The sequence below is a fragment of the Pelecanus crispus genome, chromosome 10 (genome assembly GCF_030463565.1).
Source record: "Pelecanus crispus isolate bPelCri1 chromosome 10, bPelCri1.pri, whole genome shotgun sequence".
In the NCBI taxonomy this organism is placed as follows: Eukaryota; Metazoa; Chordata; class Aves; order Pelecaniformes; family Pelecanidae; genus Pelecanus; species Pelecanus crispus.
This window is the reverse complement of record NC_134652.1, coordinates 21,975,266-22,001,066: the sequence shown is the minus strand read 5'-3', so window position 1 is coordinate 22,001,066 and position 25,801 is coordinate 21,975,266. Positions and strand designations below refer to the sequence as shown.

General features: G+C 44.0%; 1 protein-coding gene across 1 annotated transcript in view; it reads right to left on the bottom strand.

Moving 5' to 3' along the window:
• ANTXRL (ANTXR like) overlaps positions 1–25,801 on the bottom strand; it is a 58,281-nt gene that overhangs the window by 13,182 nt on the left and 19,298 nt on the right. The window contains exons 10-17 of the mRNA XM_009491058.1: positions 20,331–20,429; positions 17,924–17,993; positions 16,685–16,763; positions 12,324–12,419; positions 11,581–11,619; positions 7,717–7,815; positions 5,869–6,036; positions 4,597–4,677 (exon numbers count right to left, since the gene is read on the bottom strand). Of these exons, the coding sequence (XP_009489333.1) occupies positions 4,597–4,677; positions 5,869–6,036; positions 7,717–7,815; positions 11,581–11,619; positions 12,324–12,419; positions 16,685–16,763; positions 17,924–17,993; positions 20,331–20,429 (731 nt within the window). The remainder of the gene's footprint in view (positions 1–4,596; positions 4,678–5,868; positions 6,037–7,716; positions 7,816–11,580; positions 11,620–12,323; positions 12,420–16,684; positions 16,764–17,923; positions 17,994–20,330; positions 20,430–25,801) is intronic.

The following is a 25,801-nucleotide window of genomic DNA, read 5'->3' as shown; positions in this document are numbered from 1 at the left end:
GGAGGACACCAACACAGTGATGGGGAAGTCCTTAAGACAGCCTGAGTATCTTGAGCAACACATTAGCTCACAAGGCCATGTGGCCACTCTGACATGCTCCCTGTTTCTGGATGAGCAGCCTCAGAGCTGCCAATCTTCTTGGGCTGAAAGACTGACTGCTGGTCTTATAAGCCCCAAATTTCTGGGGCAGTAAGGGAAGAATAGCAGCCTAGCTTTAAGGGATCCATCCCTGCAGCAGTAACACAAATGCCTATGAAGGCTTCACCTTTGTACATTACTGCAAGCAAGAAAGCCCAGCAATCTGCAGCAGAGCCACTAGCTCTTTTTCGTCTCTTCACTTCTCTGCTGATGCTGTCTGAGAGCTCAGCAAAAAGCCATCCCACAAATAGCAGCCTATCTGCTAATGATGGGGTAGAGCTAAGTGCGTTTACCCCTTGCTGTCCCATTCTGGTGCAACAGAAGCTCCTGCTAGGGGTGACCTGCAGAAGTCAAGTGAGCAGGATCCTGTGACCCTTTACTGAGGTACTTGCCAAACTAATAACCAGTTTCAGGGGTGGTGCCACGACATGATCTTGAATGGAGACCAAGAGGAGGAGCTGTCTGCAGAGCCAAGCCAAATGCCGTGGGCACAGCTCCCAGGAGAAGGGGCATCAGAGCTTGTGCTTGGCTGGTTTTCTTTAAATAGGCAGTTCTGAAAAGCAACTGTGATTTTCACAGCCAGTCCTATTAATACAATCCTGCCTCATACTGATGGGTCATCCATCTTGAGATCATTTCGTTGATAAGTCCGTGGAAGGCACAAGCCAGGGCAGGGGAGCTCTCAGGAGCTGCAGCCAGCTCTGCAGCGAGGCCATAACCCAGGGCATGCCACTACCAGCAGCTCAGTTCCTGCAGCGTGAGAGGAACAGGGGAAGGAGGCTGGTCACCAGCCCATTGCTCCCAGAGGGCAGGACTGCAGGGCACCAGTCTGTCTTATCAAGGGGATGAGCAGGGAAACAAGGATGAGAAAGACAGCTGGAGAGGAAGAAACCACAAAAGGAAAAGGAAGGGAATGGCTAGGGCAGGAGTCTAAGGGGGACACAGGTAAGGAAAAGAGCAGGTGGTTTGGGAAAGGCAACAGGATCACGATGAAGGAAGAAATGAGGATGGATGGACAGCAGCCCTGGCCACCCAGAGCAAAGGGCAACAGAAAGTGCCTTGCAGCAGTCAGCCCCGTATTCCTGCACACATGCTTCAGCCTGAATTTCTACTGCAAGGCTCTCACACACACTCTGGAATGGGCTTCCCCACATGAAGACTCAAAAAAATACAGACGGTGCCATTTTTAACTTCACTTCATGATGGAAGTAGGGGACAAGTCATTATTTGAAAACCTGGGGTAGCAATACCACCTTTGCGGTATGGTTTGCAGAGCCAAAGACAAGAGGGCTGTGTTGTGGGGAAGACGCTGAACAGCTCTGAAAAATGTCTAACAGACTTTTACTTCTCTGTGACAAAACCAGATACATTGGTGAATACACCAAAACCATTAACATATTTTGTTTTCCACCAAAAGTATCACAGAAAGTTTTTCTACAAGTATTTTTCAATTCTGGGGGGAGAAAAGTTCCCAAACCACAGTACTCATTTGCAAATAAGAGAAATTATACTTTTCAAAAGAGTTTTTAAAGAATGTTTTAATGTCAAAAAATTCTCCTTTGTCATCTTCTTGCTGTCCCAAAAGCCCTGTGAAAAATATTTTTCTCCCTGTACTGTGGATGTTCTCTTCTCTATAATTGGTATTTCATTATGCAGAAAAAAGTGTTCTGCTGTAATTTCTCCCAATGGCTGCAAAAAGCGAACATATGCCCAATTGAAGCAACAAAAATGGAAAATGAAAACTTTTTTCAATGGAGGTAAACTGTGAAACAGAAATTTGGAAAATGTAACTTCAGTGAGTTACCTTGTTCCAGTGGGAAACAACCTATATCTCTGGTAATCCCTGAAAATGTAAAGATAATAATATGACTGATTCTGGGAAATTCAGAGATATGAATTTTCTGAGTTATGGATCCAAATGTCACTCCTAAAACAGAGTTAAATTGTGTTCCTTTTGCTTTCTGAGCTCTAAGTTTTCCTGAACAACCAAGACAACTATGTAATTACCTTAAAATCAAACAAAAAAAGGCAAACCAAAAAACCCAAAGAGCTCTTCCCCCTGCCCCCCGCAAAACACCTCAAAACCCCGCAAAGCAAAGCAACCCCTCTCTCCAAGATCCCCGCAGTCACTGGCAGCTGGATGGCGCAGCCTGGAAGAACACCACGCGCCGAGGCATGTCAGGCTGTACTCTCATGTCTACCCAAGGGTAAACCAAAATCCACTGACTGCTGTCAGCACACCTGCACAGGAGTGACCTTGTCCCCGCCTGAGCAGAGCTGTGGGCTCGCTCCCGGGGCTGCCGGGCTTCTCCAGCTCCGCACAGCCAGAGCTCCAGGCTCTCCAGGCTGCCGGTCACTCATAGCACTGACTTGATCTCCCCATTCTTCAGCCACAAAGTAACTGTGTGCATGTGTGTGTACACTCATGTATACTTACACATACATACACGTATATTTATACACTTCCCCCCCACCAAATGCCTAACTCGCAAGGAGGCAACTCTCCACTGAGGGATTGCTACTAGAAAAGTCAACCAAACAATAAATAATAACCTTGCTCTTTTCTGTGCTAGCTTTCTCCATGAAATACAGGCCTGTGATGCCCTTTGTTTATTTATTTTCCTAAACAGAAGGATGCCCAGTCATTTTCTTGTTTTGCTTTCAATATTCTTCAGCTTTAGTTAATTTCACAGGCCAGGGAACAGAGATGATCCTATTCTTCCACCAAATCTGGCTCAATAGGATTCTTTCCCCGCTATTTCCCAGATGTACATTTGATTTTTCTAATGTTCTCCCTGATACAATAATCCTTCAGCTCGCTGTTTTACATTGCCTCTTTTGAGCCCCTCATTATCCTCTCAGCAGAGCTGGAAGGCAAGGAACTGAGGATCCCTGTTCAGAGCCAGCCCCCTGCATGTTTCTTGACCGTGCAGGCTAACAGAGGCTCTGTTGTGCTCTGCACCGATAGAAATGTACCAACCGAGGGAGTGAAAGGCAGAGGATAGATTTATATTATACAATGTTAGTGCTATCAAAATACAGCTGGGCCTAAAGAGCCTATTCAGAAGCTCTAGATCGTGCTTAAAAAGTAAATAAGGTGTCCCGAGCACAGCTGCCTTGAAAATGCAGCCTAGTGAAACAGTTAAGACCATTTTACAAAGTAGCATAGGAAGCTGAGTTTGTTCTTAGCTTCCTTAAGCATCAAAAGAAAAATGGAAGAGACTAAACTTTAAATACTGAAGCTGCACGTTTGGTTAATAACTAGACAAATGCCATAATGGTATCTTGCCAAAAGCCAGAGGGATGCAACTTATTTGCTCTAGATGATGCAAATTAGGGCTGCTTTTAAAGTCTGTTATTAGGTGTGAAAGTCACCCAGGCAAACAAGCCCAGCACAAGGGCCCCTGCACCACTCCTACTCCAGAAAAGCACTTTATGGCCCCGACTGCTGTAACTCTATAACCCCTTCCCCTGAGAGCAAAGCGATGAAAGGGACTCTGGCCGGAGAAGGGCCACAGGGGGAGAAAGATGCTATTGTCTCTGCTCAGTCCTCATGTTTCAAAATGCCACAAGAAAGCCAAATCTGAAGGTGCAAGAGCCCAAAGTAGCAGCACTCAATTCTTTCAGTTGTCCCCCCAGAATAACAAGACAACCATAACAGCGCCAGGCTCTCCTGGGGCAATTGTGAGAGCTCCAAACTAAGCTATCGCAAGTGACCCAGGGGCAGCACACAGACACCTCCGTGGCTCTGAAAGGCACAAACTCCCTGCTTCCTACCAGGAGGAATCTACTCCTGACCTATGTTTGACCAACAGACTTTATCAAGGCAGGAGATACTCTCTGCCTACATATAGGAGATGACAGAGAAATGTGTCTTTGCATAGAACTCTACAGAAACTTTATTCTCCATTAACTTTGCTATAATTTGTTTCTTCATCACCTGCACAGTTCAGAATTTCTCTCATTAATCACTTAACTATTATTAAATCTGAGAAGCATTTTTATGAAGTTGGGTAGGAAGGATAATTACTGTTGTAGAACAACTAGTGCATATTAAATTCAAAACAAGCAATCCCCCAGAACCCCCAAAGAACCTATCCTTTTGACTTCAACACATGTGCCCAGAAAAAAAGGCTAAGAACTTATACAGCTGAAAAAGGTCTTGTATAATACTGTGGCCAGCCAGCCTCAGTCCGCTCAAATCATCACAGTGGAGACATTGCTGTCAACCTTTTGGGGCAATACTTTTAAATAGGTGCCACAGCAAACATTTTAGCTCATTTTGAAATCTCTGGTTCTTGTGACAAATTTTTAGCCTTAGGGTAATGTGAAAAGAGACAAGCTCAAAAAAAAAAAAAAAGAGAGAAAAGAAAGATGGGGTGGTTGGGAGGGAAGAGCATTGCTGCTGCTAACAGAGAAGTGACGAAGTGACACACCAGCGTGTTTGTGACACCCTACCTTATCCCCTGGCTGTGGTCTCATAAGAGAGACTTGATCATAGCCTCGTCGAACCAAAGCCCACAGTGCATCAAGTTTGCCCTGGAATTACAAAAAAAAAACAAACCAAAACAAAACCGTAAGACATGACCAAGAAATTTTGGGAAAACAGCACAAGATTAAACTAAAGGTGAGTTCATCCAGCCTTTCTGTATTAAACTGTCTGCACAAACATTGCACCTGTGCCCTTGCCCTCTGTATACTGCTTATCTGGACAGCCAGAAAAGAGACTTCAGTGAGGTAACATGTACCCAATATGCAATGGGCCAAATTCAGACTGCTCGAAACTCACTGAGGATGACTGTAGTTTAATGTGAACAACTCCCCTAAGAGGCACAATTACGCAGGTGTTACATTAACAAAAGGCAGAAAAAATGAAAGTACTGTACTGATGGGAGGTGAGCTGGAGCATGGATAAACAGCCACAAGCCTACCCACCTAGGCAGACTTTAAAAGACACAGGTGCTTTCCAGACAATAAATTTAAGCACTGTTAAACTGATCTGTGACCATGGTGGGGAGGGGGGACCTCATCCCACAGAGCATTGGTCTGGGACACAGCCACGGGTTTCTGGGGTGAGCATGGTATGCTGCTCCCTTGGCTTATACTAGCGCTCCAGCTTCCTTCTCCGTAAGCAGAGATAACAGCTCTGCCCTGCCTCAAGGGTTGCCTGAGGATACATACATTAAAAGACAGGGAGACACCAGATACTATAATGACATGGGAGAAATGGGGATGAAAGTGTGCAGAGACTGAGCGACTTGCCCAAAATCAAACACTACATCTTGTGGCTGAGCTAGAAGGGAACAGAGCTGAATCCCAATCCAAGGCCTTAGCCACAGTGTGATCAAAGCAAGGACGGTGCACTTCATCTGATCCTCTGTATGTGCCGCCTTGAGATGGCACAAAACAGTATCTGCCATCCCTAAGAGCTGAGATATCTGCTGTTGCAATCCAGGCTGTGCAAAAGTACCTGAAAAGAAGGTGTGAGCTGATGGAGGGAAGATCTCTGCTTACGCCCTCCAACACCCTCCACTCTTCCTCAAAAAACTATGGCAACACCATGCCAAGTGAAATGCACGTTCCAAGAAATGGGCAAAGTTGAGGGTTACTGGCCATTTTTCTAAATAGGCTCTCCCAGCTCTGCCGTAAGAAAGGCTGCGCTAAGGAAGTGGGATGTTGTAACATGCATGACATAAGAGACTTGGTAAAACTGAGGGGCAGACACATTACCTTGATCGGAGTGTACCATTTCCGCTGGGAAGGTGGTTTTCTCACATGGGGCTTTTTTGGCTTGGGTTCCCATGGCTCATACTCCTGTTCTGGCAACTTAATAATAGCATTTTTGGGCTTCTCCAGTTTTGCTCCTTCCTCTGTTGACCCCTTGTCTCCCCATCGCACCTGAAGTCAGGAGAGCACACTAAGTAGAGACACTTCAGCAGTCCCCACCAGCAGGTGGTTTTCACAGACATTAATCTAGTTCCCATCAGATGACCCGATGCCATCAGACATGAAGGCAAATTTATGAAGGCACCAAACTCCCACTGTAATCAGAAATACACATTTAAGAATCAAATAGTCTCACTCAGAAGCTGCTTGAACTACTAGCCTTTGCACCCTCCAGTAGCCTAAGGCAGCATGGGAATTCACAGCATCCAGGGCAGATTAACCCATTTCCAAGTGAAATCTGAAGCACTCTGCCCAGCTCCACTAGGACACAGGTGTAATACACTTCCCACTGCCTCGTGCAAAAAGCAGGCAGCGGCACCTGCTGAAGGTAGGCAGTCTTTACAGCTAGCCCATAGCAGCTCCTGTTGTTCAGTTCAAAAGTGAAAAAAGGGTCAGTGGACAAGTACGTGGATGGTTTAAGAGCACGAGCCCTCAAACTTGTGCAGCTACTACTAAAACCAGTTCTTCCAAAGATGACCTTGCACAGTCACAAGACAGGTTGGTAACTTTATCTTCACATATGATACATTACTTATTTCAAGCTGAAATTCTGATTTTGTTGTCTGACTTGCCTTAAACAGAAATGTGATGCTGCATTCAAGGGCAATATACAATCCATAGTGTTACTCAGCATCAAGGATAAAATTCTCCCAGGGAAAATGGTTAAGGATATTAAGATGCAATACTTCAACTGCAGATTTGCAAGGACTTGCTGAGAAGCCATTGCTTTCATTATATTAGCCCTAGTTTGGTCCAGATCCTTAGCTGGCTTACATTAGCCTGCCTCCCTCAGCTACCAGCTAAATCTAGTGGGAGTTCTGGTGCAACATGTCTAAAAAGTCATCATTAGGCCCTCAGCTGATACAGATGACCGACAATTCCCTGCCTTATATTATCCGTGGTTAGGAATATTGAATTGATTTCACTAATATGATTATTTACAGGAGTTAGCAGCTGATCACAGCATTATCCACTGACTCCCTGGAATGTACATGCCACAGGACAGCACAAGTCAAATTTCTTTCACAGTAACACCTCACTTTACACATCAAGACTGGCTTGTGCATGAATCCCAGGGCACTGGCCAGTTTCAACACAGATGTGTTTTTGTGCATTAGGAATTAATGCTTAACTGGAAAAAAACAAAAATAAAACCACAAAACCAAACCCCAAAACACCAAACCCAAAAGGGAAAAAAGAGGGAGAAAAAAAAAAAAAGAAAAATCACTGGTTTAAATTCCCCAAACCAACTGCTTCCAGCCAGCCAGGCACAGTGTAGATGGCACCTGCAAATACTCAAAACCAGTGTAACTCTGCCTGAGACGAGAACTGGACCCAACTGCACTGAAGGATTTGATTCAGTAAATTAAAACTTCTTTTGATGCTTAACCCATTTCTTAACCTGCAACTTTTCTCTGGCTCATAATGCTAGATTCATTTAATTATTCAGGCAAATGATGGCAGCTTGATGTCTGTTACTTGGACAGCAGGTGCAATCAGGCAGACAAGCCCTAATTAAATCCCAGTCTCTAGTCCATCAAGGTAGCTTTTTAAAAGTCATATAAGAACATATTGCTACAATTTAGAATTAAATGTGCCGATTTTTACAATGCTAAAGAACAAGCCAAATACCTCCATCCTCTTAATCCCACCAACACCTCGACCTCCATAATAAGATGCATCCACGGTTGGCCACTTTTTCTTTGGCAATCCATCTTCATCATCTGATTCCTATGGGAAAGACAGGGAGATATTACTGCTGTTCTCACACAAACAGCATAAACTACAGAAAACCACTGAACATCCTCCGGTCCAATCTTTGGATATCTGGCTTTGTGCGTTATACTCATTTGCTGACAAAACCCCAAAAGTCTCTTGTCTCTGCAGCTGCAATTTTAACTAGGGAAGCCAAAGAGGATTGCCTATTCCTCTCTCTAGGCAGCTTTTGTTTAGTCCAATATGCATTGAGCTTCAAAATCACAACTGACTTGTAAGGGAAGGCAAAGTGGAGATGAATTGTACATTATACTGGCTTGCCACTATGCTATGCAGAAAATGCAGCAATCAGTTAGCCCAAAGAAATCATTTATTAATTCCGCTTTTAGAACTTAATGTCACCTAACAGGGGAAAAAAAAAGCTACCACTGTAAGTTTTCTAACATGTGCATCAGACCCTCTTCTCATGGCAGCTGTAACCAGTTATTCTACGCTGCTTGATTCTTTGTAGAGTCTGGCTCAAGCTGTACTGTTTGGAACCAGGACTCAGACTGGAGCATCTCCAAGTTGTCAGGAAGCTCAGATGCAGAGTTTTTGACCTGCAATTACAAAGACTGCAGATCATTTTTCTGGAACGTGGGAGAGTCTGAATCAGAGTTTTACTTGAGGTTCATTGTTCTGTTCTTGCTTAACTAAAAGCTGGCAAATGTTTCTGGTTCAACAACCCTGGGAACACATCTCCAGCTCTATCATCTTGAGCCGATAGAAGTCACTGGGATTTCTCAGACTCCTTATCATTATGCTGAGTCGAGGCAGCTGAAAGTCACACCATGACACTCTGCAAGTACACACATAATTGAGCAAAGGGCCCAACAAGCCTCCTACAAGACTGTCTTCATTCCTCCCACTCTTTAATAAAGACAAATAACTACACCTCATGCTGATATGCAGATCTGCGTGCTACTCTTGGACTTGCCACGCACAGTGCTCTCTGCTAATTTTCATCAGTACGCTTCCAGAAACACTGCCTGGACTTGGATTTTACTTTTTTATTTTAGTAAAAACTAAATACTAGAGAAGGACACAAATTATTGTCAGATTACTAGGTGACATTTTCTCAAAAGTGCCCTACATGTTTCTATTGGTATGTAAAAGGAACTGAGAGTCCAAAAGCCAATAATAGCTTTTAAAAAAAACCCCATGCCTTAATTTTTGTTTGTTCATATTTAACTCTTAGGTTCTGCCTTGGAGAAAGGTATTCCCATCAATTATTTAGTGACATCTGATCTCTCAGCTATGGTTCGTGAGTCAGGTACTCCAACAAATTCTTTAGTACGGCCACGCAAGAGTAGAGTTGACATTTCCATTAACTAGTAAGGGGGAGTTGGGTTTGATTTTTTTGGTTGGTGTTTTATTGTTATTTTGTTTTTATCCAAAGTCAGGGAAATAAAAACATGAGGAGGGCACTGTGGTTTGGTGTTGGGTTTTGTTGTTGCTTTAGTTTGGTTGGGGGTTTTTTGGCCGGGGTCGGGGCGGCAGGGGCGGGGGGGCAGGCAGGGGTTTGTTTTTTGGGTTGGTTGTTTGTTTTTAAAAGAGTGTAGGAAATGCACTGTCCTGGTTTTGGCTGGGACAGAATTAGGTTTTGGTTTTTTTTTTTTTTTCCTTTCTTCTTCTAGTAGCTGGTATAGCACTGTGCTTTGGATTTAGTACAAGAATATTGTTGATAAACTGATGATTTAGTTGTTGCTATGTAGCACTTACACTAGTCAAGGGCTTTGCAGCTTCTCATGCTCTGCTAGTGAGAAGCTGGGAGTGCGCACAACCAGGACAGCTGACCCAAACTGCCTAAAGGGCTATTCCATACCATATGGCGCCATGCTCAGTATATAAACTGGGGGGGGTTGGCCAGGGCAGGTACCACTACTCAGGAACTGGCTGGGCATCAGTCAGCAGGTGGTAAGCAATTGCATTGTGCATCACTTATTTTGTATATTCTTTTATCATTATTATTATAATTATTTTCCCTTCCTTTTCTGTCCTATTAAACTGTCTTTATCTCAACGCATGAGTTTTACTCTTTTTTTCCCCTGATTCTCTCCCCCATCCCACTGAGGGGTGAAGTGAGTGAACGGCTGTGTGGTTTAGCTGCCTGCTGGGTTAAACCACAACATACACAAACAAATTTTATCCCATTTCATGCCACATCTAAAACAATACCCAGTGAACTACATCAGCAGTTTTAATTCATTTATATTGTATTTAATTGTGAACTTGAGTACTTTATAAAATATCCTGCCTCTTCCATGGGAGGTAACACAGATTTCAAGTCTTCATGTCTAACAACCCTTATTGCTGGCAAGCCTGACAATAGCTGGACACAGTTAATAGTGATGGCTGATACTTTTCCAGCTTTATACCAAATATCCCCTACACTGAACACACAGCAAAGCAACATCAACAGCTACCACATACATTTTGAAAAGTAAAGGAAGTCTAATGCTTGCGGTTTAGAACAAGTTTTAAATAACTATATTCAGTTTAATAGCAGCAATACCAGACTACATCAGCTGAAGGGCAGGTCACCATACCTAGGGAGGCTAGTGCTAAGTATAACAAAACCACAACCCATACTGGATAAAGAGAAGGCCAAGTAGAGGGATGGATAACATCTGTATTATGTGTTATTCCTGGAGGCTTACGTCAGCTCACAGTCTCTTTAATTGCATTTAAAGTCTCTGCTGATCAGAGTAATCGCAAAGCATCTGGGAACTCTGCTGCAGGGGTACGATGCTCTCTGAAACCTCCTTCAAACACAGCATGGCTGCAATTGCATGCTTCATGACAACACTAATCACCCTAAAACCAGCATGATTTTTAGCGTGTACTCTAAAGTTAAATTGTCACAGTGCTGCTGCCCAGGACAAGCAACAGGATCACATACACAGCAATGGTGGCCTCTGGCAACCTCAAAACAGCAGCTGTGGTTGCCTCCTGATATTCATGCCAAGTTACAGCAAGTTAGCAGCAAACTGTAAGCTTCTCTTGTGGGTTAGGCAAGTATTTTTCCATCATTTAACTGCCTATGCCTAGGAAAGAAATAAAGGCAGGCATGAGTTTTCTCTGGAGGTACTTTTATTTATTACTATTATTTTCATGAAATTAGTACAATGAAACTAAGCTGAGGTCAGCATCACTGAGGTCAGGGTCAGTGTGTTACTGTCCCAAAAAGAGCTAAATACAACCCTGCCTCAAACAGCTCACAACCTAAATGAAGAAAGGCTAAATGTCCTTCCAAAGGTCACTCTGCAGCAGAACCACAGCCAGGGCAGGCTCTTGTCTCCCTCTCCTGTAGCAAAGCCACAAGAATGTGGCCTTCACTATCCTTTCTTCAGCTGCCAGACTTTGTTTCTTACTGCCAAGCTGGGCTAAACTCCTGCTGAGAACAACGGCAGCTTTACTGGAGGAAGGACAGCTTTCAGCACAGCTTGAGAAACAAAGATTTGCTTACACACCTGTTTGATGTGCAGCAAAAGGAACAAAATACCATAGGAACTGATGGTCTGTGGACTTCCGAGTTATGCAACTATTTTCTCTGTGGAAATAATCTTGCTGTATGTATGTAAAGAGGCCAGAAGGCAGAAATAACTATCCTGACCCAAGAGACTTCCTCTCACAGCCTCCAAGGTGTCATTAAGACACCTACAGGGCTGATGTTCCTGGGCAGCATGATACACTACAGTGGCTGCAGGCAGTGCAACAGCTCAAAAATAACACACTTACAGGCTCTGGAGGTGGTGGTGGCGGCGGCTCCTTGATCACCTGGAATACATAAACAATGGAAGAAATCTGAGATAAAGGCAGGGTTCATCCATCTCAATGCTATGTCCTCTCTGCTTTCTTGCTCATACCATAGATGGGTTGCCCTGCTCCATTCCTCCACATTTAATCCTCTCATCAGCAGGCATAAAATAAAGATGAGATGCTAAATCCATCACATTGAGCTATCTGGTAAGTCAAGAAGTGCCCTACTGAGTAACTCATAATACAGCTCCATATTCTGGTAGTTCTGCCTGAAAAGTGTCATAAAATTGTCAAGCTAGTGCAAAATATTCACTCAGAATCTGCAGCTCCTCCGAATAAAAAAACAGAAAGCCTAACTCTTGACTTTAAAAAGGACCGTAAAAGCTTATGCACATATTAGTAAATCAGTTCCATTATACTTTTCTGCAGCAGGTTTCAAATCTTGTTCTAAGGAGGTCTCGATCCCTACAGAAACTTGGGCCATATCCATGAGCTCACTTAAACTTCTCATTCAGTGTCAAAATCACATAGGCCTTGCAACATTCAGAAACCTAGACAAGAGTGACTTCAACAAGCACTTTAAGCAATTTGTTGAATCAGGCCCTTACAAACCCAGCAGCATTTTTCTTAAACAAAGTTAACCACCCACTCCAACATTTTAACTCTGTGCTTCCACAGAGAAGAGATGAAACCAAGTCAAAAGGATAAAAACCTGTACTTACCACTGTACAGCAAAGGGGCCAGAACCACCACAGAAGAGCCAGAGCCATCAGCAGAAAGAGAATCAGGAGAGCAATGAAAAGGATGGTCCCAGTCAGCTGCAAAGAAGATTATTACTTCTGAGTTACCTATGCATGTCACAAACAAGGCAGGAGCCCTGAAGTTACACAATTAGGCTGGGCAAAATGAGCCAGGTTTCCCTGACTATGAGGTCTCAGGTAGATTGTGCAAGTCAATCACTATTATTATTAGGGTCACATCAGTATTTGGTGAGACAAATCTGTATTTGAAGTCATGATTCAGGGAAGCACCTCCTGTTTGTGGTGTGTATATGTATAATTTATGTATAAATTTATGGTATGTTTATAGCCCACTAGATTCAAGGGCGTTAAGCTTGTATACAAACCAGTCCCAAATCTGTGCTGACAGGTCCCTTAATACTGTCAGAGGGGCATTGCAAGCTACATTACCACAGACTCTCAGGTGTGCAGAGTAACCTTTCGTCACTAGAGATGCAGAATGTGCAAATGCTGATATTCAAAGAATGGGAATATCGGAGCTAAGACCTTATAGGTAACTGTTTGCATGTCAGCATCACAGAACAGAGCACAACTTACTTGGCCTCACCAGCTCCCAAGCCTGCCTGTATTGCCTCTTGACTCAAACTGCACACACAACCAAAGCCTGAGGGATTATGCAAACTAGTCCTTAATGCTGCTGGTTCTTTGTATGCTTCCTAGGGCTGGTTTGACTATTTTAAATGAGATTCTATAATCACGATCTTAAGCATTTCCGATTCTTATATTCCATCTACTTCTCTGCAGAGAACAGTGGGACTCTGAGGCTGGATAGCTAAGGATCTACATTCAAAAAATCAAAGTTAATTTTTCTTTAAAATGACTAGAATCCAAAAAATTTCAAGTGTTAACACTTGAAATTAGCTTTTCAGAGCAGCCAGGCAGCCAAAGAGAATCATGGCTCTGATTTTCCTGGTTAAATCTTGACAGATTCTTTGTACTCGGAGCATTTCATGTCAGTGTGTTCAGAATAGGTATTAACTCTGTGTATTACTCTGATGACTACAGGAAAGCAGGTCTTCGCATGCTTCTTGGCTCCTGCAGAACATACAGAGAACATGGCTCCTTGGAAATTAAAGATTTGTTGCAGATGGGTAGTGACATGCTGTTTCCTTGGACTGAACTGGGCTCTGGGATGAGGTTAAGATCAGCTCTGGTGCTCCAGCCATTTCTTTTATACTGGGAAAAGAAACCTCTTCAATGCTAGATTTTCCAAGTTTGAGAAGAGGTTCAATTCACCAGCAACAGAGGTACCAGAGAACAGGCAAAATCTGGCAGCAAACTAGAGAAGAGCCTGGGACTAGGAAGATGTGAGAAGAGCTTTGAAGAAAGGTCTGTGAATAAGGCTGAGGAAACAGGAGCTGGCTAGAGAGGAAGCTGTAGGAGATTGTCAAAGAAGGATAGGTGGGAGGATAAATGGAAAGAAAGCAAATTCCAAAGAAGATTTATGGAGGATAAACTCCATGAGATTCAGCTTATTAAATCTGAAACTACTTGCTGAATTCCCATGGCACCAGAAACTGATGCTTAGCTCCTTCTTACAACAGGAGTTCCCTTCACTGTTCCGAGTGGGTTTGTCTTCCCCTCAGGACAATGAAAAAACTGAAGGTGGAAAAGAAACTACCAGTTGATAAGAGCTTTGCAAAGTCTGGGTGAGATCCTGAGTGGCTGACTTGGGTAGTACCTAGTTCTTCCTCAGGCCAAATCCTAGAGCTGTCAGGACTGACATGTTCGAAGATTGGACTAACACAGCCACAGCTCCTACTCCACGCTTTTTAGGCAGGTAGCCCAGTATCCCATATGTGTGTCATGGCATCACCATCCCTCCACTGCTCTGTGGCTTCTTGTTATAGATGCAAACTGACCTGTTCTGGGATATGCTATTTAGCTCACCTCATTCATTTGGTCAGGGAGGAGCTGAAAGCCAAGGTGGAGTGCTGCGACATGTGCCAGACCCCCTGCTCAAATGAGTCCTGTTAGAAGACACCCTCCCCAGCTGCAGTTGAGTGCTGCAGCCCCCCTCTCTGGCCCTCCTATGGCCCCATGTAGCACTAACACATCTGGAAAGCAGAAACTTGGGCAGCATGAATTCCCAGTGAAGTCAGTTTGCTGAGAAAAGGATGAGAAAGTCAAGCATAACTTTAAGAGGTATTGCTGCACTCCTTAAAAACAAATCCAAGCCCAGCATCAATGCAGTGCATGAGCCACAGATGCAGATACCACTGCTACTGTTATTCTAAAAACACATTACCTCCTTGTTTTGTAGCCTTTGTTCCCAGGCATTGCTTTTCCCATGCTAAGTGCTCGTATAAATTGCTGAGACATTTGCCAGCAGCAGCTCAGGAGCTCCTGGCAGCAAGAACCTACAGAGTTCTCTTTTAATGATTAAATATACAAAGCATCATAGTGAAGCTGGATTTCAAAAAGGAAATAGCAGACTTCATGCAGCTGAACAGAAATAAGCACAGGAATCACACAGAGGCTTTAGGAGTAAAGTGAAGATACTTACTGTACAGAAAGGACAGAAGGGCCAGCTGGGGAGGAGAGCTGAGCAGGCCAGCTAACGGCCACCCACAGAAAAAGAAACAGGAGAGGAAAGGAAATGGAGGGAGTCTCTAAAACGAGAAGAGCGAAATGCATGAAATTAAGACAAAGTAGGAAACTGAACTGTCAACCTCCCTGCTTATGGGATGTAATTGGAATGAGAGGGTTTTTTGTACCAGCTGAGAATCAGGCTCTCTGCCTCCTTCACATTTAATCTGCAAAAGGCTGGTCAAAAATTGTCAGATTGACAGGACTGGAGATTGGATTCCTTCCTTTATCCTAAGGCTACTGAGAGGAAAGCTTCCTCCATCCATGCTCTGGCCTGTAGGAAGCCGAGCTAGGGCTAAGACTTCAGTCTTCATCAGAAATAAACTACATGTGGGTAACTAAATGCACCAGTTAACACTCGTGTTTCACTGCAGATTCAAAAGGTTTTATTGTACCTGAGGTAGAAGAGAGCAATAAAATGTGAAAATACCAGTCTTCAGTGTAAAAAATTTGGAGGAAACTTTTGGAAAAATAAAAATAATCAGGTGAAGCAGCAAACACATCTCTGCTAAATTCTGAGCCCTGCACCCCAGACTGTTCCAGCAATCTAGTATGAGATTTCCCGGCATCATTGCTGAAAACATCAAAAAATCAGATTTGCAAGCTCCAGTCACTGCCTCTATCTTCATTCCCGCTCTTCTGTTCTGCAGCTGTCAAAAAGGCCAACAATGATTACAAACCGGTATGACAGCATTTGGTGTAGGCTATAAAAGTCCTTTTGACACTAGTAACAATAAAGCTCAACTTTGATGCAAAGTGTTTGCTACCAGGTACTTCAGCAAACTTTGTTTAGTCCACAAGCACAAGGCCAAATCTTGAACTACTGTACTTGCTGGCAGCAGCTATGGGCATTTGCTGATTTTTACTCCAAGGCAAGGAAGAAGACTGCTTATCTAGTAGTTAGCTTCTTCATTTTGATTGTTTGATTCTAAAATCAGATTTTGATAAAGGATCACTTCTAGCTGTTGGTCTCTGACACTCCACCTGGGGATAGGTGGTCTTTTTGACCAGGAGATGCTCGTATCACAGCCATCGCTGTCCCGCAGCAGCTGGGCTGAGCAGCAGCCTTTTATCAAGAAGCTCATCCCAGGATCTGAAGCTGCTGTCTCTTTCTGGTCATCCCCATGACACCAAGAGAAAAGCAACCAGCTCCTGTCACCAAAACTGTAAAAACACCTTAGCAAATCCTGAACCAGAAAGGCAAATTGTGGTGGTCTAGAACAAATGCTGTAAGCTCCAACCAAAAAAATAACCATGTAAATTTAGAGGACCTTCCATGCTGTGGCTCTTCCAGATCTAAGTCCTGGCAGTTGCACCTTTCACGCCAGATCCCATAAGGGATCCCAAAGCTCAACAGGGTGTTGCTTTCTGATGCTCCTTCCCTCATCTTCCCAGATTCCCTTCTAGTCAGATCCTAGCTTTGAGGATCATTCTTTCCTGGGATAGGAATGGGCAGGGTGCCTTTTGTTGTAATTTTTTATTCAGTAAATTGATCATGATCTATGGATCATCAATAACGATTTAATCTTAACTAGCCCTGGTTATTTTTCAAAGAACTGCTGGGATCCAGTCAATAACTGTGATGCAGAAGCTGTAGAGAGCTCGTGCTCACTCGAGGAGGCTTTGCCTGAAGAACCACTGTCTCTTTCCAAGGTCTCATGGTTTCTCTGTCAAGCCCCATTGCAATTACTTACACACTGTGTGCTGGTGATGCTGACAGAGCTGGAGATGAACGTTAGCCCGTTGTTCATGCTGACTTGGAGGAAAACCACCCTAAAGCACAAAACAGATACACTTATTTTTAGTGTCATCTTTATACCCATTGTTCCCTTTATTCTGGCTGTGTTTTAGCCATTGGCTCATGAACACGCATGGATAAGATGTCCTGCTGAGTCAAGGCATTTTCATGGCTTCAGGTGCTTACCTGCATTTGTCTCTGCTTGCCCAGGAGCTACCCTTTTTATGTTGGCTTAATTGAGTTGGGGCATATGCTCTTTATTAAAAAACCTCCATCCCACCTGAAGCAAAGGGCACTAAGACAGTGAGTCATAACGTAAAGTCTCAGACATTTGCAATACTACTCTAGATAGCACAAGCAACTGAAAGGCTTTTTTTTCTTTTAAACCCTGTCTGCAGCTTAAAGAGCCAGAATGTGTTTTCTTTTATATCCAAGTAAATCCAGAATACCTGCACTGAGGTCAAGGGGTAAAAACACTGAAATGACAGTGGAATTAAAGAAGAATCTGGTCCTAGCCATTCTCTCATTCTCCAATATCAGAGAAAGGGTCTGAGAAGAAAAAAAACCAAAACCAAGCACACAACCACCACAACCAACCAAACAAAACAACCCACAAAAAAAACATCAAACAACTTTCCCTCACCCACAAATAGGAAAGGGGAGGGAGGCATTCCCCCTCACCCCCAGTATTTAAGCACCCACAAGATCACACAGGGGGAAGGTAGGGTCCTGTGCCATGTCTCCCAAGAGTCTGCAGGATTACAAGAGCTGAAAAACATGAACACTAGCCAGAGCAGGGCAAAACACAGGAAACAACATCTACAATAGCAGCAAAGGAATTCAAATCAAGCATCTCTTTTCAACCAAAATGAAAAGTTTGCCTGGAATTCAATTACCTCTTGGTCTGAAAAAACAGGATATAGGAGCAGAGGAGAAATCACCATTCTATGATATAGGATCATAGTCCAACAAGGCCTTTGAGTAAGCTATGCTAAAGACCCAATATTGAATAGAGCTATTCTGTCTCATACTAGGAGAAGATTTGGCACAAAGGCGATGCAGGTAATCCTGCCACACACACACACAAATTTATCAGCTTGGCACTTTGGGCAAAATTTGAGCCCTTGGCTCAGTAATGACATCCTCATCCCAGAAGTCCCCTCTCTCTCGACACATGTTGTAAAACAATACTTACTGTCCAGCATCTTCTATCACTGGGGCAGGACAAAGTAAGTACGTATCATGAACAAGGGTCGGCTTTTCATCTGAAAAGAAATTAATATAACTGTTGGGATGAAAAAAAGAAATTGTCCCAAGCAGGCCACCCCCTGGAGAAGTGTTGACACCAGTGACAGCCACAGACAAATTCAGTATACAGGCAAGTACCAATATTCCCCAGTGGTACTGATTACAAAGCCAGGAACTAGGATGACCATTCTTGTTGATGCCAATATAATGTTATCAGGCTACAGATACCACAGCTAAGAAATGGAAGTACATCTCTGTTCCTGACAGCAGTGATAAGCCATTTTGAAGCCAGCTTTGAGCAATATTATTCTTGTCTATCTGACAAGTGCATGCAAACTCTACTCATCCCAAATACTCTGAGCCCACAGGTTACTCAAGGGGTCAAAAGTATAGGGTTCAATTTTTGCCTACCCACTTCCAAACACACACACAGGAGAAGCTAAGGCTGCACTTTTTCAAGCCCAGGAAAAAGGAATAACAGAGACAGGGTGGAGCTGAAGTGGACAAGACACCAGAGGGAAAAAAAAGAAAAAAAAAAAACCAAACCACCAAACCCAAACATGGTTGGTCATATACAGGAGACAGGCAGAGAGGGTCCATGACTGATGTTACTGTGAGGACCTGTCCTGCACTAGCTGCTGCTTTTTCTTTCCCCAATCTCCCCTCTGTGGTAGCATCATCCGGAAACAGCCCGTGTTTATAGAGGTCCGGTGCAGGCAGAGTCAAAAGCAAGGCCATGGGTGTTTTCCTGCCTCCCTGTACTCTGCTGCTCCAAGAGTCAGCAGTGCTAATCCTGTTGCTTTCAAAAGCCACATCCAGAAAGGCAAGTCCCGTGAACACAGAGAGGAGGCCCAGCAGCAAGGCTGCAATGCCACTCCACTAGAAGTGCGTAGGCTGAGGCGCAAGAGCAGACAAGTCACTGCTGTGACTGCACCTTAGCTCCGAATGGCCCAAAGCAGCTAAGACGCTAGTCCAGAGAAAGATTGGTTCACTAAAGTCCAACCCAAGTGAATTAGGGGCTGGTAAAAGCTGCCAGGTTATTTAAACCTTAGAGGTTTGATTACTCTTTCTACCTAGGAAAAAAAAATTAACTCAAGCAACAACAGATATGAGAGTTGTTCTTTCATGCTTCACCCACCCCAAACACACCTGAAGACAAAGCTCGTTTCCCTGTTTTGGCAGAGACCATGGAAATTATAGTGACATGTTTTAGGGCCAGCCTGAGGGGAAAAAAAGCCAGCCAGCATAGATCAGTGTCTCATCACAACATCTGTTGTGGACCAAGGAGAACACAGCACAGAGGAGATGTAGAATTAGGGTAGTTTTCCTCCTGTGTACTTCCAGGCCTGAGTCAGCACTCACTGTGTGAAGTCCTGTCAAGGTGCCAGTGCATTAGGGACAAGGAAGAAAAAAACCAAAAGTCTGTCTACCTGGTAAACCACAAGAAACAAATCCCTGGCAAAGGGCATCTGTAAGTGGAATGAGAGTGAAACCAGAGTTTATTTGATGCAGCCTCCACGTAGGCAACTAGGATGGGAAACGAAGGAGCAATTCATGTGCTCCCTCTTGTAAATTAATTCACTGCTAGGGAAGGCACCAGTCTGACCACGACAGGATATGAAAGCCTCTACTGTGCTCAGCCAACAAGGGTAGCATATACAGAAAAGGAGCAAAGCTCCCCTCCCCACACTGTGTTTCACCCTGCCAGACATACACTGCTTCTCAGGAATAAGAGAGGACTGCTGAGAAACTGGACACTCAATCTTTTTTGGCCATTCAGTCCTTTGCCTGGCTGCTGAGACAGCAACAAAAGACCCTGTTTAGCACAGCGATGACAGGGAGTTTCCGTGTTACATGCTTGCTGCGATGAGACCAGCAACTGGCATCAGAGAAGAATGTAGCAGGCCTGGGAGGGCCCTGCTTTATGGTGAGTGTCTCCTGAATTGGAGAATAAAGAGTCTGAAGGCACCACAAGAGGATCAAGGTAGTGCTATTTCTTTTCACTGGTGATGAACAAAGGAATGCGGAGCAACCTTATTTCTGCCTCTTAAAACCTGATACCCAGTCCTCACTGGCTGTACACATCACCCATGTGCACCATTACAATGATGCTGAAATTCACTGTGCAGCAGCACACCCCACGTAAGCCCTTGCGACACAATGCCCACAGGTCACAGGATTGAATATAAGATGCATTTCAAGCTTCTGTTAGGTGTAGATCCCTACTCAGCTCCCCCCACATCCCGCTGCAAGGATGCCCCCAATGTGGAGGAGAGGTGGGCTGTGTCATGTCTGTCACTCATGAGGTGACACAGCCACAGTGGGCACTGGAATCCACCAGTCTGCAAACTTACTGATAGTAAGGCTGTCGTTGAGCTTGAAGCTGCAGAGTACCTGGTCGATATTTCTTGCATGATAAAAGCCGTTGCCTCTTACCACAACTTGAAATGATTCTGTAAGTCAAAATACAGAAGAGTAATGAAAAATAGCTCAAATACAGTGTTTCCATCCAGAGTGATCTGAATTACAACACGACAATGGCTGTTCTCTGCCCTATGCCTGAAACAAAACATTGACACTGACACTCTCAATATTCAGCAGCAATGGTCAAGAGTGCTACAGCGGCACTGGTGCTTCACAGAGTAATGTTTGTTTCAAGGTTGCTCCCACAAGCACCCCATTGACCCCCAATGCCTTAATTGAAGGTGCCACAGTAATACCGTGAGCCTGACATGTCTGATGTCATCTCATGGCTCCTCCATGGCTTTTGGGCCAGACACCTTTGCTAACCATAAGCACCAGTCCTTCCTCCTATCTCCACAGCAGATTGCACTTGGCTTTCAGCAGCAGCTCTGTTCAGACCGATGCAGACAGACAGGACTCCTCTCATAATCCCCTGTGAATCAGAGAGGAAGCTTTACATCTGGTACAAGTCCTGGAAAAATACAATTTTTCAGTCCATACAAGAACTGAGCCTGTGCACAGCCCCATTAGTATCTGCTGCGCATGAGAATAACTAAAGACTCATGTGCTGCAATTTTCTTTGTGCTCTTCCCCCACACCCCTGTCCCAGCAGCAGAAGCCACCAGTGGCACAAGGAGAGACCTGCCATATCAGACATGCCGTATGCTGGCCAGAGCAAGCACTCCTAAACCTGCCCTTGAGCTGCTCTCAACTTCTGTTGCTTCAGTCCTGTTGGGGGGGCACCTGTGATTTTTGTCATTACTGTGAGAAGCAACAGTGATTTGTTCATCCCAGCAGGAAAAGCATTGTCAGTTTTTTTTCCAGCCAACCTGTCAATGGTCTTTTTACTGACAGAGCAGTTTCACACCCGAGTAAAGCCAACCTAGGAAGGCTGCTGTCAGAGGTGAGATCCCAACTGCACATGCCCTCCACTGTTGGCACCACTGATCACATTTGCAGTGCACTGAGCTTGCTCACACACCTGAAAAATAACCCTCTGTTGCCAGAAAGATCAGTAAAGTGATCTGCCTGGACGAACGTCTGCTGGGAATAGAAATGTGCAGAAGAAGGGAAGGGACAGAGACAAGTGATAAACTCACCTGATGTGAGTTTACGTCTGTTGTGAAACCCCCTCAAGTCAGCATACTGGGACAGTTAGAAACAGGAAAGGTAATTTGAGGAAGAAGGTATTAAGAAGCCTAGTTTGGTTTCTCAGCTTCTCCACAGCAAGCTTTTAAAATTATTTCTTAGTAACCTATATAGGTAACACTCTCAGAGCTCTGATAACAGCACAACACAACTGTTTGTTGCTCTTCCTTCCCTTTTATTTTATGCAGGTGGAGCCTGACACTGAGCCAGTCTCCTTCCTCTTGGGGCCAGCCCGAGTTGCCAAGCTAGGCACAGGATGCACTGGGAGGGGATGCGGAACGGGAAACTTCCCTCCAGGTCACAAAATACATTGCAGCTGCTACACTGACCACAGGGATAACATCTTTAACACGGGCAGGTGGAGACACACATTGCAAATTTGTTCTGTGCCAAACGTATTTTTGAAACTCCCTTTGATGCTACACACAAGAAGCCAGCTGACAGCAGAGACCCACAGCACACAGCAAGAGAAAGCCCAGAAGTTGCTGCACTTTCACACATAAATCTCCTGCTTTAGCTGAACTCTCCACAGAGCTTGCTTATACCAGCCACTGAGCGGCATTTGAGACCAGCCCAATACCAGGTGGATACCAGCACAACACAGGGCCAAATAATCTCCAAGCTACACACACAGAAAAACAAGAATAAACTGCATAGAAGTTCTCCACTAGCAGCAAGTAAAACCATGAACAAGTCCACACACGTTATCAATTATACTTTGACCAACATACTAAAAATGAGAGGAAAACAATGTTGATAGGATTGAGTGGAGTGGTACCTATACCTAATTTTTACTGATACGAGATCTGGCTTTTGATAATATTTCGTATGATGTGCTGCCGTGTTATTTGTATGCTTTGGAGGAAGGCTTGTTATTGGATAACACTACATGAGGCCCAAAGGTGGCCAACATACATATTCAGCTTAGTCTGCCTGCTCTTCACTATCAAGTTACTGCAAGGCAAGCTGGCACGAGGATGTGGAGTGCTTTAACTTTTCTGTACAAACAGCTTGTTCTCGCCAAAACCACATTCTCACTACATTGAGGTCTAACGCAACTCTGGGTGAATTAGACAAGAGCATGCTCTGGTTTTCCTCATGGTAACTTTCCCTTAGAGCAGTACTCTGAACTGACACAGGCTGCAAGGAACATGGGAATCAGAGGAGATATTTTGGGAGGGGAAAAAGAAAATATCTACTGGAGTGCATATTAAAGTGAAACACATGCTTTGGCACTTTGCTGGAGAAAGATGATCAAATTTGAGACCTCACTGAGCACATCAGGAGCCAAACACGCAAGTCCAACATCAGAATTTGGCCTCTTTTTTAAGGAAAGGGTTATACCTCCTGGTTCCCACTGGCAGTGGAGGGCACTTCTTTAAACAAATAGAAATGGACTGTAGGGCAGATTCAGCTGCTTCTTACTCCAGTAAGAATCTGGAGTTAATCTAAGTCTGATTCATGCCTTGAGCCACTCCACATTTAACCCAGCTGATATGCTGAGAGTTACTCTTGATGAGCATCCCTTTTTTTGCCAGCAGAGCTGAGAGTCATGGCCAGCCCCAAGGGCAACTGGGCCCCTGCTCACCCACCAGAACCTGGCCAGGTCCCTGCCTGGGACCACGCATTACCCCAGACTTGCTTGTAGCCAGCCCACCCCACAGCGACTTGAACACTCAGCTAAGATAACATCTTTTTGTCTGCCTACATTCTAAAAGTACCTTGCCGAAATAAAATTGCAGGTAGATTCCCCCCCTCCTGAATGGATGGTCTTAAAAGGCAGCAACCACAAAGGCTTAATTGATAGCTATTGCAGTGGCAATGCCTTTAAGAAGTGGCAGCAAGAGACTTACAACACAAAACATCGAAGGCAAAAGCTACATCTAGAAGTTTAGTCTTGTCAAGATAGTTTACCTCTCCTGCCCTTCTTTCCACTGTCAGTGCCACTCCGCACAGTCAGTTGTGAATACCTCACTCTGTAGTAACCTGTCCACCAACATAAGCTGACAATATAGTCTTGATACCAGGCTTGCACGGAAACGTAAACAGCTGGTACTGGATTTGGTTGTTGCTGTTAAGAAGTCTGCCCCTTCAGATGCTCTAGAGCATTAACATGTTCCGGATGATGGTCTGTTGAAATGGCTAATTCCATTTAATTTTGCACCCTGGCTCTGGCTGCGTCCTTTTCTTCCTTAGTTACTGTCAGATCATAGATTGTAGCTTTTGACAAGACAGCGAAGGGAAAAAGGTCAGCACTGAAATAACCAGGCAGCGCTGGCAGCGAGATGGTAGGTTGAAGCTGGTGTGCACTGGCTGCGCTGTCGGCTTCACTTCTGCGACTCTGATGAGAAGCTGACGCCTTGCATCCACACCTGGTGGTTGATGTGGCCAGTAGGATGCCACATCCAACAAAACCTTTCAATCACATCCGCGTACCGTAAGCATAATCAAAGCAATGATGCTGTCAAACAGGGTATGAGGCACCTCCAATCCTGCACTGATAGCCTGTTTACAGGCTGCATGTCTTGGTCACTTTAAATCAGAGGGAATGGGAAGGACCCAATTACATTTCTCCGCATCAAGGATGACAAATTTGCAGGGTCAAAAAGCATTAAGCATCAGATAGCTGTCATAACAGGACAAGATCAATTTGTAAATGGACTTGCCAGATAGCTTCGTCAGTCCCACATGGAAATCGTTTCATCAGCAATTTGCTAAACCTCTGGCAAGTCAAAAATGAAGCCAAGATCACCAGTTACCACAGTGGTAATTAGGAGTTGTAAGAACAGTTACAAGGAGTGGGTCAGAGCCTGCTCTAAGCCCTGATCATGACTGGCTTCCACTGAGCAACACAAAGCCCTCATGATCTCATACCAGATTCTAAAAATCAGTAATAATGCTAAATAAAAGCCAAACCAGTTATCACCTCCTCACTCAGATAAGTTTCATACAAAAAGCACAGACAGAGCCACGTTTCAAGGCTGTAAACAAGCAAGCTTTTTTGCTGGGAGAATGAGATAACTTGCACTCTTTCAAAAGGTCTACTATTTTTCAATCAAAAATTTGAAATGCAAATTTAAATTATTTTTTTTTAAAACAAAATTCCTAACTTTGAAAAAAGGAGGAAGAATGTTGCATTTCTAGAAAATGTTATGTTCTTACTCTCAGCCAGTTCTAAATGCAGGTGTATATATGTTTTTGTATAGGATTATCAGTAAACTACATTAGTAATTACCTAAATTTAAAATGCTTTAAAATCCTGAGATGACTTCACAGGCTTCAGTATTTTTTGCATTAAAGTCCAAAGAAAGTACATTAAAAAAAAATCACATTACATATAGAGCAGAACTACATCTGACTGTCCAGTGAACTGGATTCAGGATCTGGATTCACACTGCCATGAAAAACATTGTTCACTCCCAGGAGATTCCCTCCAGGAGACAGTGGTGCACACAGCTATAAAGATGAACCTCTGGCTATGTTGAAGTAAGGGGGATAATAAAGCCAAGCACAAGTGTAAATATTTGCAGCCTCATGCTGTAAAACCTCTTGCAAGAGTTCATCTCAGCTAAGGCTTGCAGGCCTAGACTCATAATAAAAGCTATTACAGGCCTGATTCTTGGTGCTAAAGACCACTGAACATGACAGTATGCACCATTCGGAGCTGCAGTTTTGGCTTCCTCCTATTTTCAAGCTCCCTGCTGCTACAAGCAAACCCTGAAGCACGTGAGATCCAAGTCTTCATGCCCCGGTGATTCAACACCACATTTCACCATGTGCCAGCCTTTGCTGGACAGCTTTGTCAACAGGGACAGAACAAGCCTCAGAATTTAAGTGAAACAAGTGCTGGCATTTTGCTGAATCAGCATCAGTACACAAAAAATGGTTCTGCCTGATTTATATTGGTCTTATTTGAAAGCCACAAAGAGAATGGGAAACTTTTACAGATGCAAGTAATGCAACTTTTTTTTTTTTTTTTAAAGGAGGGCAAACTATTTTTAAGTGTACTTGTGTATTTTTGATCACGTTTGTGATAAACTAGGTACCCAGCAAGCTTGGCAAAAAATGAATCATAGAATCATTTAGGTGGGAAAAGACCCTTAAGATCAAGTCCAACTGTTAACCTAGCACTGCCAAGTCCACCACTAAGCCGTGCCCCTAAGCACCACATCTACACATCTTTTAAATACCTCCAGGGATGGGGACTCAAACA